The sequence below is a fragment of the Triplophysa dalaica genome, chromosome 2 (genome assembly GCF_015846415.1).
Source record: "Triplophysa dalaica isolate WHDGS20190420 chromosome 2, ASM1584641v1, whole genome shotgun sequence".
NCBI lineage: Eukaryota > Metazoa > Chordata > Actinopteri > Cypriniformes > Nemacheilidae > Triplophysa > Triplophysa dalaica.
The window spans coordinates 19,456,214-19,468,547 of record NC_079543.1 but is presented as its reverse complement, the minus strand read 5'-3'; the positions used below and the strand labels follow the sequence as shown (position 1 = coordinate 19,468,547).

The 12,334-nt window shown below is 38.2% G+C and overlaps 1 protein-coding gene across 1 annotated transcript in view; it reads left to right on the top strand.

Annotated features, from left to right (window-relative positions):
• dnah6 (dynein, axonemal, heavy chain 6) overlaps positions 1 to 12,334 on the top strand; it is a 69,220-nt gene that overhangs the window by 8,957 nt on the left and 47,929 nt on the right. Inside the window, exons 23-38 of the mRNA XM_056763566.1 lie at positions 134 to 253; positions 356 to 536; positions 727 to 823; positions 929 to 1,136; positions 1,362 to 1,526; positions 1,603 to 1,713; positions 2,495 to 2,620; positions 2,748 to 2,903; positions 2,984 to 3,145; positions 4,615 to 4,752; positions 4,843 to 5,010; positions 6,406 to 6,554; positions 8,504 to 8,611; positions 9,641 to 10,196; positions 10,299 to 10,421; positions 10,600 to 10,782. Coding sequence (XP_056619544.1) covers positions 134 to 253; positions 356 to 536; positions 727 to 823; positions 929 to 1,136; positions 1,362 to 1,526; positions 1,603 to 1,713; positions 2,495 to 2,620; positions 2,748 to 2,903; positions 2,984 to 3,145; positions 4,615 to 4,752; positions 4,843 to 5,010; positions 6,406 to 6,554; positions 8,504 to 8,611; positions 9,641 to 10,196; positions 10,299 to 10,421; positions 10,600 to 10,782 — 2,751 coding nt within the window. The remainder of the gene's footprint in view (positions 1 to 133; positions 254 to 355; positions 537 to 726; positions 824 to 928; positions 1,137 to 1,361; positions 1,527 to 1,602; positions 1,714 to 2,494; positions 2,621 to 2,747; positions 2,904 to 2,983; positions 3,146 to 4,614; positions 4,753 to 4,842; positions 5,011 to 6,405; positions 6,555 to 8,503; positions 8,612 to 9,640; positions 10,197 to 10,298; positions 10,422 to 10,599; positions 10,783 to 12,334) is intronic.

Here is a 12,334-nt window from a genome sequence, read left to right as displayed (position 1 = left end):
GTTTTGTAGTTTTGTGTTCTTGATTTGTAGTTTTAGATCAGCATGTTCATCTTTACAGTTGATCTTAGTGCGCATTTGGACCATTCAGCTATTTTCACGTAGTAATTTTGTATTTGTATGAATGTGATTGTAGGTACTTCTCGATGACAGCATAGTCAACGTCGCCACTGTTGCATCCTCGCGTTACGCCGGTCCCATCATGGCCAGAGTAGACAAGTGGCAGACACAGCTCGCCTTGTTCAGCCAGACCTTGGTGATCATCAAATACGAATCCATGAATATGTGAGCACATTAGATATTATACTCTTTATCATACATATCATACATATTTTCTTTCCCTTCTATACTGTTTCAGGATGAGTGGTTGGCATGCCAGAGAAACTGGCTTTATCTGGAGAGTATTTTCAATGCTCCTGATATCCAGAGGCAGTTGCCCGCCGAGTCTAAGATGTTCTTAAAAGTGGACAAGTCATGGAAAGAGATCATGAGGAAGGTCAGCCGTCTGCCCAATGCCCTGCGTGCCGCCACGCAACCAGGTCTGACAGAAAAGCTGAGGAGACACATTACCTCATTGGCTAAATTTGACCTTCAGATCAAAAATATGGAAACGTTTTGGTTTACAATCTAAACATCTTAAATAGTGTTTTGGTCTGCACCATAAACAAGAAAGCTAAAATACAAAAATGAAAAAAGCAATATGATGTAAAAAAGACTTTTCCCCCTCAGGGCTTCTGGACATTTTCCAGAATAATAATGCACTACTGGAGCAGATTCAGAAATGCCTGGAGGCTTACTTAGAGTCCAAAAGAGTGGTCTTCCCAAGGTACTTATTATACTCTTCAAACACACGCGCACACTGTTTCTCATCAGAATTTGATTTGTTTCTATGCTGTGCCATGACTTAACTCCCTTTCTTTGGGTGACTCAGGTTCTACTTCCTGTCTAACGATGAACTCTTGGAGATTTTGGCTCAGACGCGGAACCCTCAGGCTGTGCAGCCTCATCTGAGGAAGTGTTTTGATGCCATATCCCAGCTGGAGTTCGGACAGCTGCCCCCTACTACGCACGGAGAGGCGGAAACGGGGAAACAGTACAATAATGACATCTTAGCCATGGTGTCACCTGAGGGTGAAAAGGTAAAATCTTTTCTTTTTTTTTACTTTTCTTGTCTTTCAATAAAATATGATGATCATGTTTGTATGTTCACCAGTATTTATTTAGTCATAGCCTCATAATGATTACATTGTAATTAGCCATCACAATTTTTGGAAGGACGTTAGAATATACAGTAATAATGATATGCATTATTTTTTAAATGAAGGAGGATCATATATAAACTACTTTATGCATGTGCATTATAGGTACGGCTAGGGAAAGGGCTAAAGGCTCGTGGTAATGTAGAGGATTGGTTGGGCAAGGTGGAGGAGGCCATGTTCTCGTCTCTCAGAAGACTCAGTAAGGCTGCCATTACCGATTACCAAAGCAAACCCAGGGTGGAGTGGGTGGTGGCCGGTCATCCCTCACAGGTATGCTTTTCTCTGGGCAAGATTACATTTGTACGTCTGTGTTTGGGTGTGCACTCTGAACTTTGTCCTCCTGCAGGTGGTGTTGACCATCTCTCAGCTGATGTGGTGCAGGGACATGGACAACTGCTTGGAGGGGGATCATGACCACCATCAGGCGCTGCAAGAATTCGAGGTCACCAACTTTCAGGTGACATTCGTCAACAAAAAATACCTTTCATAGCCCATATTGTGTACATTCATATCACTGGTGTCCTTCTGAAACCTTATATCTTCATATTTCGTGTTTTTTTTCCTCCCATAAATCATTATTATTAGTCATCCTTTATGTTTGTCACTGTTTTTGCACATATCTATCCAATAAGAAGTATTAAAGAGGGCTTGTCAACTTTGACAACATATTACGCAAAGATTTAAAAGTAAAACATTTAGCATTTCCTGAAAAACAGCCAATTTGGACAACTTGGTTTCAGATGGACAGCGACGACATGGTACATTGCCACCCGCTTTACCCAGAAGCCTCATGCATGTTGGAATAACCAGCATGACTGATTATTTTAGCACAAACGTGACCCTGAACCACAAAACCAGGCAAAATTAGCACTAGCCAAAAAAAAAACATCTGTTAAACATATCTGTTAAAATTCTAGATTTTTCTTTATGCCCAAAAGCATTAGGATATTAAATTAAGATCATGATCCAGGAATTACATATTTTCCACGGTAAATATATCAAAACCTTATTTTTGTGAGTAATATGCTATGCTAAGGACTTCTTTTGGACAATTTTAAAGCCAATTTTAAATAGTTGTATCTCGGCCAAATATTGTCTGATTCTTTCAAATCAGACACAAATTACCTATTTATTCAGCTCTCAGATGATGTATAAATCTCAATATCGAAAATTTGACCCTTAAGACTGGTTTCGTTTTCCAGTGTCACCAAAATCTGTGTCTGTTTTTATGTAAACAGAGACTCAATGCTCTTGCCGCTATGGTCCGGGGGAATTTACCCAGTCTTCATCGGAACATCATCACAGCTCTGATCACCACAGACGTGCACGCCAGAGACATAGTCACAGAGCTTGTCAAAGAGAAAGTCAGTTTATTTATTTTCTTGTAATTGTCATGAAATGTAGCCTGTTTATAATTGATAACTGATAAAAAGATTATGCAAAACTTCAATCTGATAGTTTAAAGTGTTACGTTGTGATCTGTGTTTGAAGGTGGACTCCAGTGATAATTTCGAGTGGCAGAGACAGTTGCGGTATTATTGGGATGCAGATTTGGATAACTGTGTGGCTCGAATGGCTCTGTCCCAATACATCTATGGATATGAATATCTGGGGGCGTGTCCTCGTCTGGTCATCACGCCCCTGACGGTGAATCTAACATCCTTCCTTCACGTTCTTTTCTCCACTCGTCTTAAGTTTTGTTTATCAGACAGTTTTTTCATGCGCAGGATCGGTGTTACCTCTGTCTGATGGGGGCGCTGCAGCTGGATCTGGGTGGTGCTCCTGCTGGTCCAGCCGGCACAGGCAAGACTGAGACAACTAAAGACCTTGCCAAAGCTCTGGCCATCCAGTGTGTGGTCTTTAACTGCTCGGATGGACTCGACTATAAGGTGCCCATCCATCTCTTTTATAATCTAGTCAATTTTCTTTGAATTTAGCAATTGTTTACCGCAGTCACATAAAAATGCCTGTGATGAGAAATCCTTTTGTTTGACACTAGGAGGCAGCAGAGTGCAAGTCTCCACACATTAGACCCAGTGATAACATCTATCTATCTAGCTTTATTAAGTAAGGTGTGATTATTTATGGCCAGTGTATAGCGTTTGCTGGAAAAGCGATATATTATATAGAGGTGTCATTTCTTATGATGTCTTAAACACTGTCTGAGCACACAATCATTGTCCAGTGCTTGTTTTATTTATGCTGTATGGGACACACTACTAGGCCGGTGTCTGATATACTTCTCTTACATCCCTCCATCCATTTTCCAAACTCACATATTCCGTGCAGGGTCACCTCTCTCATACTTACAGGCCATTATTTTATCATCGGTTTTTACTCTTTTTGTAAATTGTCCCCTGGTGGCTTGTTATAGGTACAGTTCAGTACATGAGGGCATATAAAAAAAACTCTTGGGAATTCGTTTTCTATCTTTAACAAAGATACAAGTGAATATGAAATCAATTAGTCACAAAAATGTATTTGTTTGGCTCTTGTGAATTTCAGGGTCATTTGTTGAAGGCAAATGAGATTGACAGAAAATTTGTGTTTACTTAAAATGTAACTTTTTTGATTTATTTACAAAATGGAGCATTTTAATTCGTTTCTGTCATTTACATTACTTTTATCCAGTAAACTGTTACAAAACTCCCATTAATATAGTAAAAAAATAGAAAAGATAACCTGTTGCAGCACACCAAATATAAACCTTCCATACTCATAAAATTAAAGAAATCTAAAATCTAAATCTTCAATCTTAATGTTAAAAAGTGTATGTGTTTATCATACTATCATGTCTATTGGTGTGTTTGTTAGTAAAACACAAGTTAACATATCAGTCTATCACTATTTACCATCCCATCTGTAGCAAATCTGCAAAAAATATAAAAAATGCTATACTGTAATTGTTGTGCATAACTGTAACAATCTTCAAAGTAAGGAAGGAAGAAGCCCGGAACCGGCGAACGTTAAACCAAACTTTTAATAAAATAAACAAACAACAAAGTGAAAGTAAAGTGCCGACAGCTCCCTCACGCTCGACTGGCGGCCATACAAACATACCATTAAATCCAGTCCTGGTTCTCTCTTGTCCTTCGCCAGACCATTTTCATTTCCGGATCCACCTGGATATGTACCTGTATCAAGTTTCCCCAACAAATATTTTTTTACGGAAATATGAGGAAAAATATACATTTGTTGTCTTTTTTGTTTTTATCCTCCTTGTCTTTAAATTAATTAAATTTGTTAGTTTAATTGCAATTCCAAATTGCTTTATAGTAGGATTTCATACATTTGTAACCCTTATAAAACTTAAGTATTTAGAAAGGTACAATAAATGTAACATTGTGTTTATGTTCAGATGATGGGGACGTTCTTCAGCGGTTTGGCTCAGTCAGGTGCCTGGTGCTGCTTCGATGAGTTTAATCGCATCAACATCGAGGTGCTGTCTGTCATTGCTCAACAACTCATCACCATTAGAAACGCTAAGGCGGCCAAGGTAACCACACACGTCCATATCTCATACACGCCAAAGACATGCATAATGTGCAACTGCATATAACTAAGTGTCTGTGTTTGCGTGCTGCAGCTGCCTCGATTCATGTTCGAGGGGAGAGAGATAAAGTTGGTCATGACGTGCGCCGCTTTCATCACCATGAACCCCGGTTACGCAGGCAGAACCGAACTTCCCGACAACCTGAAAGCCCTCTTCCGACCCATAGCTATGATGGTCCCCAACTACGCTCTTATCGCTGAGGTGTGTGATTAAACCGCTCCGTCTGATCCCCGTAATGATGATAAACCACAGCAGGTGAGAGGTGGAGAGATCAGGGGAGAGGAATGGTGCTGCCCACCTGATGTGTGGTCTCATTTAAAGCTTTTGTCTCTTCAACTGTGTATGTGTGCACTGCTGTGAGAACCTGCTGGGCTCCAGCTGTGATATTTTCCGGGTAAAATACAGGAATTTTGAGCCTTTTGCTGTTGGAGATCTATACAGACCTATGAGGCATAAATGTTTCCCAATACAGGCAATGACATGCCTAACAGTTAAACAGTTCACAAAAAAAGGAAAATTCTGTCATTCTCACCCTCAAGTTGTTGCAAATCTGTGTACATTTCTTTGTTTTAATAAACACAGAAACAGTTATTTGGAAAAATGCTTATAACTACACATTTATTTGCCACCATTGACTCCCACAGTAGGAAGAATTACTTTGTACATTTCTTTGTTCTGTTGAGCACAAAATAAGATATTTTGAAGGATGTAGGGAAACAAACAGTGTTAGGGCACTTTTTGGTGGCCAAGAAATGTTCGGTTACAAGCATTCTTCCTAAAACATTTCTCTATGTTCATCAAAATAAATAAATGTATACAGATTTGGAACAATGAGGGTGAGTAAATGATGACAGTAGGTGAACCCTTTAAACACAATAGGTGACAACCAAAAACATAATTGTGCTCCAAGTTGTGCACAAAAACATATCACCTTTCCAGTAATTGTATATAAATAGTAGTATGTCTATGTGTGGGTATATAGTTACATATAGTATAACATTTGTAGAAAGATTTATTTATATAGATTTATAGACCACTTCGGAAGTCGTCAACAATGCTGGTCCAGAAGAACTTCTTGTTTTAGTTTTTTGACACTTTTTAAGTTTGAACAAAATACAACCAACAGAACATTTATGACCCAATCAAAATGTTAAATAATAAATTTAAGATATAATAAAGATGTAAGATGTGTCTAAATAAAATAAAAATAGTAAAAGTTTACATCTTGCAAAGTGGTCTATGGATAAAAATAAAAACTAAGTAAAACAATTGATCAAATATATTGTTATAAAAATATAGACATAAAATGTATTTATATATGATGTAAAATGTATTAAAACAAATATAAAGATGAATATATAACATTTGTATATGGATAGTTGAAAATATATGTGTAAAAATGTATAAAACAAACTGTTAATAATACATTTTTATATTGTTTATATGTATATTTTTAATAGAGAGATTTATGCTCAATGTTATTATTTTACATTTTTCCCATATAGGAAAAAAACATTTATTTACAACTGTTAAGCTGATAGTTCACCCAAAATGAAAATTCTTAAATTCTCTTTCGGTTTGTGTATGTGTACATAGGTGATCCTGTACTCAGAGGGTTTTGAGTCCAGCAAGACTCTGGCGAGGAAGATGACTCAGATGTACAAGCTGTGCAGCGAGCAGCTCTCCCAGCAGGATCACTATGACTTTGGCATGAGAGCTGTCAAATCCGTGCTGGTCATGGCAGGGTGAGGCACTCGGGGTTCATCTTTGCTCTGCTTTTACTGCAGTCTTGGCAGTCTCAGCCTCGAATGGCACAGGGTGCAGCTCATTCATGATAGCCTGTGGTCCAAATTATACGCTACAATAAAAAGCTGGTGAAAATATCCAGATATGATCGCTTGGCCACTACAGGGGTAGACCGTTTTTTATCGGTCTGCAGGGAAATCAAGTTTTGTGTACAAATTACCAATCAGCTTCAATAAGCTCTTCTGAGGAAGCTGCTGGATTTGCTAGTATTTGTGAGTTTGTTTTGCATTCATGATGGGATTTGGTTTGGGAGAGATGTGAAAACGATTCAATCTAAACGATTGAACATTTGATCTTGTAGGCCAGGGGGACATTTACGCAATAGGTCGTCTCTTTAGTTTTAAAGTGCAACTTAAATGTTTAATTTGGATGTGAAATGGTCTTTATTCCAGTGAGCAACCCATAACGCGGCGGTACATTATTGTGCTTGCATTCAGTTCAGATTTATCATTACCTATAGATTTGACTTAATCTTAAAGTCTTCAAAGATACTTGTTAGGTTGAATTGGTTTTTTTAGGTCACCGTCTGTATACACTTTCATTGTCTCAGCCTTTGATCATGAATAAATTTGCTAACGCTTCATCACTGTCTTGAACTAGACAGTTAAAAATGCCTGCGGCGTAAACAGCAATGAAAAACAGCTGCCCGGGAACCCTCTAAGCAGATGATTTACACTCATTTGGCGGAGTCTTCATTTGCGCTGGTCTCAGATCAGTTTCTGTACAGCTGGACTTTGCATCTATTTGCGTATACAGTTAATCGGATGCGTTGCTGGATGCCTTATGTCACTGACACACTTTATTGGTGCTCGCCTTTTATATGCAGCATAAATTTACTTAATGGTGATCCATTATGGTAGTGTTTTATGGAGAATGTCTGACTTTAAATCAACATCAGACAACTACTTACAAGAATATATGAACCACTGTTGGTGTGTTTAAAAGAGAGAGGGAGGAGAGATTAAATGTTAACTCTAGGTTTGTCTATAGCTCATGGGAGCATGTTGCTGGGACTGCCAATGAGTTTGATTCTAAGGGAATGCACATACTCATAAAATGTGAAGCACTGTAAGTCGCTTTGGATGAATGCAGAAACGAAAATGTGAGCATGAGAGTGGGTGGAGAATTCATTCTGTGTGAATTAGTTCTTCTTTATGACATACACAAGAGTAATTAGTGGTGCTTGCCGAGCCATGAATGATGCCTCTGATGGTTTGGATGTTGAGGAGAGTTCATTTATTACTCATCTGAGGCATCAGTTAAAAAAAAAAATTGGCGGGTGCTACAAATTCATCGAATAAAAAAAAACATTTTTTCATTGTTGTTTGTCACCCTTGCAATGGCGTACCAACATGGTACAAAACAAATACACAGAGCACAGCTTATACAGTATTTCTTTAGTTAATGTGAAAATCTAGTTTGATTTGATGAAAGTTATCTATAAAGGTCGTCATATTTTTCGTAATGACATACTGTATGTGTATTTATATGCTGAAGGGGTTTTCAAACTTTGGTGTAAGCCGAACCTCTTTGACCTTAATCATTTACTTAAAGAGTACCCTGAGAGGTACTCCCCCTGAGGAAGTAAATACTTCAATAATTTAATATCACGTTGAACTTAAAAAACATTTTTTAATTATGTTACATAACTGCAATTATTTCTAAACATTGAAATATTTTCAAAATAAAGGAAACAACTTGTATATACAGTTCACTGGTAGGGATACAGTATACCATGTCCAAACCCTCTGCAATTCCCTCTTGAACCAATAGGGGTTCGGAAATCCCAGTTTGGGAAGCTCTTCTGTAGAGGGTCAAATTGTAGCCATAAACGTTTTACTTACAGTTAGAAAGAATCGATTCATGAGCTGTTGTTAATGTATTCCAGTTCATTAAAAAGAGAGAACCCACACTTCAGTGAGGATGTCGTGCTGATCAGAGCTCTGCGAGACTCAAACCTGCCCAAGTTCCTTAAAGATGATGCCACTTTGTTCAGGTAATCTCTCAATGTGTTTATAATACTACACACAGTAAGGAAACTAGTTTTTCTTTAGAATGTTAAATAAAGATTTGTTAAAGGAGTAGTTCACTTCAAAATTTGCCCCCATTCACTTTTCATAGTCATTTTTATTCCTACTATGGAAAGTCAATAAAGATATAGATTTTAAAGCTTCGGGTCACTTACTCGGTTAGTAATATTTTTACAGATATTAAGAGTGGTAGTAAACTGTAATACAGTATGTGTAATTGAAGTGCTTAAAAATGTGCAATAACATAAATTGAACTATATTGTGACTAAAAATGTCCAAAGTGAACAAAAACAGTTATAATGTCATGCTTTGCCTGGTATTTGATTTGTAGAAATGTTCTAGCATTTTCTTGAAATCTGACCCTAAGATGCTTTAAACAATATTCAAGGACTTCCTTTTTACTGTATGAAGTGATTTTCCCCCATTATTCATTCAAATTCATCCATTTCAAAGACATTTTTATTAAATCAAACTTTTCTTATGTAAAGAAAGAAGCTAATATGTTGGAACAATGAGATGTTTGTCTACAAAACTGATTTCAGACATTAAGCATAAACCTTCAGATCAAAACATTTGTAAGTGCCCCTAAACTTTTTATCCGGCAGGCGTACATACGTACTTAAATAAAACTTACCACATGAGTGTACACATAAAAGGGTATGAATTTAACTGATAAAGAACAATTTATTAACTGTACAAACACCATATATATCATTTCAGTCATTAGTCATTTTTCCAATACAGTCACTATTTGCATGACCATCTGATAACAAAATGGTTACAATCATTCCACACACTTAAAGTGACAGTTCACCCCCCAAAAAAAATTCTATCATCATTTACTCACCCTCTTGTCATTTCAGACCTAAATAACGTTCTGTCTTCCGCACAACACAAAAGAAGATATTTTGTGTCCATACAATAGAGGTAAATGGGCTCCAGTGCTGTTTGGTTACCAAAATAATTTGTATTTCTACTCTTATTTGTTCCCTTAGTGGGATTCTGTCGGATCTTTTTCCTGGGGTCACCATTCCAGAGCATGACTACGGCGTCCTGCAGTCAACCATTCACTCGTCCCTGTGTCAACGGTCCCTCCAGCCCCTCCCGAGCATCATCAGTAAGGTCATCCAGCTCTACGAGACCATGCTTGTCCGTCATGGGGTCATGCTCGTGGGGCCCACCGGAGGTGGCAAGACCGTCGTCTACCGCATACTGGCGGACGCATTGGATACCCTATACCACGCCGGCCACCAAAACCCCTTCTACCGCCCTGTCAAAACCTACGTGCTCAACCCAAAGTCTGTGAGCATGGGCGAGCTTTATGGTGAAGTGAACCCGCTGACTCTGGAATGGCGGGACGGTCTGATGGCGCTGTGCGTTCGATCTGCTGTCCAAGACTTCAGCGAGGATCACAAATGGGTGATCAGTGATGGACCGGTGGATGCGTTATGGATTGAGAACATGAACACGGTGCTGGATGATAATAAGATGCTTTGCTTGGCTAACAGTGAAAGGATTAAGCTCACACCTTCCATACACATGGTGTTTGAGGTGAGTCGTGCACACGCACCCGCATGTCTTCATTAAATTCCTCATGCGCATCCTGTTTAATCAAATGCTAGTCACGCATCCTCTCACGTCTTTCTCAATCAGGTGCAGGACCTGGCGGTGGCGTCTCCTGCCACGGTTAGCCGTTGCGGCATGGTGTATATCGACCCAGAGGAGCTGAAGTGGAGGCCGTACGTTCAGACGTGGCTCACGGGGCTTTGCGAGAAGGTGAACCCTTTAATCCTTCCCAAAGGACTCACTAAAGCAGAGTGTTAACACTGCTCCATTGCCCTTGAAGCAATAAGAAGTCTTAATCAATAGTTTTATAGACAGACATTAAAGAGAAGCAATACCAGAACCTTCCAGTTCATTGTTTAGAGAAACGTGTGTGTTTGTGTGTGTTTAGATTACAGAGCCCATAGGTGTGTATATGATGGAGCTGTTTGAGCGATATGTGGAGAAGGGCCTTCAGTTTGTTTCAAAGCGCTGCGTGCAGGCCATCGCACAGGTGGACATCAGTAAAGTCACAACCCTCTGCTGTCTACTGGAAGCGCTGCTGTTCAGCAATGGGGCTCCTAGCCTCAGATTGGTATGGTGTGGCTCAACTCTCACCAACATGGATTAGTTTAACATACAGTATTGCATAACATACAGCCACGGAAAAAATGAAGAGACCATTCCAAATGTTCATTCAGTCAGCATTTCTAGAGGTATTGTGGACATTCCAGTCCAGTGTTTGTTGAATTTGAACAAAATCAAACCTCAGGAGTGACTATAATCATACAGAAATGTGAAAGACCGACTGCAGGACAAGACACATGAAAACTATGGTTATCACATAAAACAGCATCAATATTACTGTTGCATTGCTTAAAATTGAATCTGAACTTAATATTGAGAGCGTAGTTTTCGTTTTCTGCAAATAAATGCAAATGGAAACAATATTTTTATTTGAAAATTTGGAGAAATATTTGAAGTAGTTAGTTCACAGAACGAAACAAAGATGATTGTTGTACCTAAACAATCGTACGTAAAAAAAAATTATGTAAAAACTGATTTTGACTTTGAGTCTTGGTCGCAGCTGTATGTTCACATGTAATAATATATTTAAAGGATAGAAAACGGCAATCAAAAAGAGCATCAGAGCATCAGCTGTAATTTATGATGGTTGTTTAGCACATCTTGTATCTGCAGCACATACATTAAGCGGCACATTTTTTCCATGAGTCAAAATACAGTTGAAACAAAGCAACAGTATGTCATGTCGTGAAGTCAAATAATATTGCAAACTACTTTTTGTTTTAAAAGAAAAGGACACTAAGTGATAAGCACCTCCACAGTACTATCTACAGTACATGTTGAACTAAATCCAGACAACTGTTTAATGGTTTAAGGGGAATTTCATGTAAAATAATTCCCGTTTGGGTGTTGTTCTGAACATTTTTTATTTCATGAAATAAGGTTTTAATGCTTCCCAGAACCATTACAAAATTAATAATTTTTAATGAAAAAGGAAAATCAATGAAGTAACTAAGAAACCTCACAGCCTTCCTATGCAACAATGACATTGTCAGTGTGCAATTTTTAGATGGTCCCACTTCAAATTTAAAAGCAAACATTAACACTTTCCTCTAATGTAAAGCATGCTCGTCACTTGCTTTACATCAACATTATGTTATTAATTTGGATGCAGGTGAGCGAAGCATGGTTATTGTATATGTAAAGAATTCAGACGATTGAGCTGCATGTTGAAATACAAGAATTTAAACTCTGGACTGGCACAGTTCAGAATATTCAGACCTGAAACTGCCGCATTGCAGCACACTCTATACAGTGTTATAAACTAAAGTACTTTCAATCAACTTTTAGTTCTTTTGAGTTTTATATATTACTTTGTATTTGTATATACGATCTGGATTTTGATTGGATGACCTGAATGTAAAATGTTGATAAATGAACACACTGTACATTTAATATTAATCTGCATAGTTGCAGCGTCGCTTGCCAGCTGTAAATAGTCTACAGTTACGGTGAATTCTACTTCTGGAAAAAATATCTGTTTATTTATGTCTTTTAACATATTAATGTTTCTGCTGTTTAAGAAGACACTCGAGGACATCGGTTTTTACCACAGTTAGAGG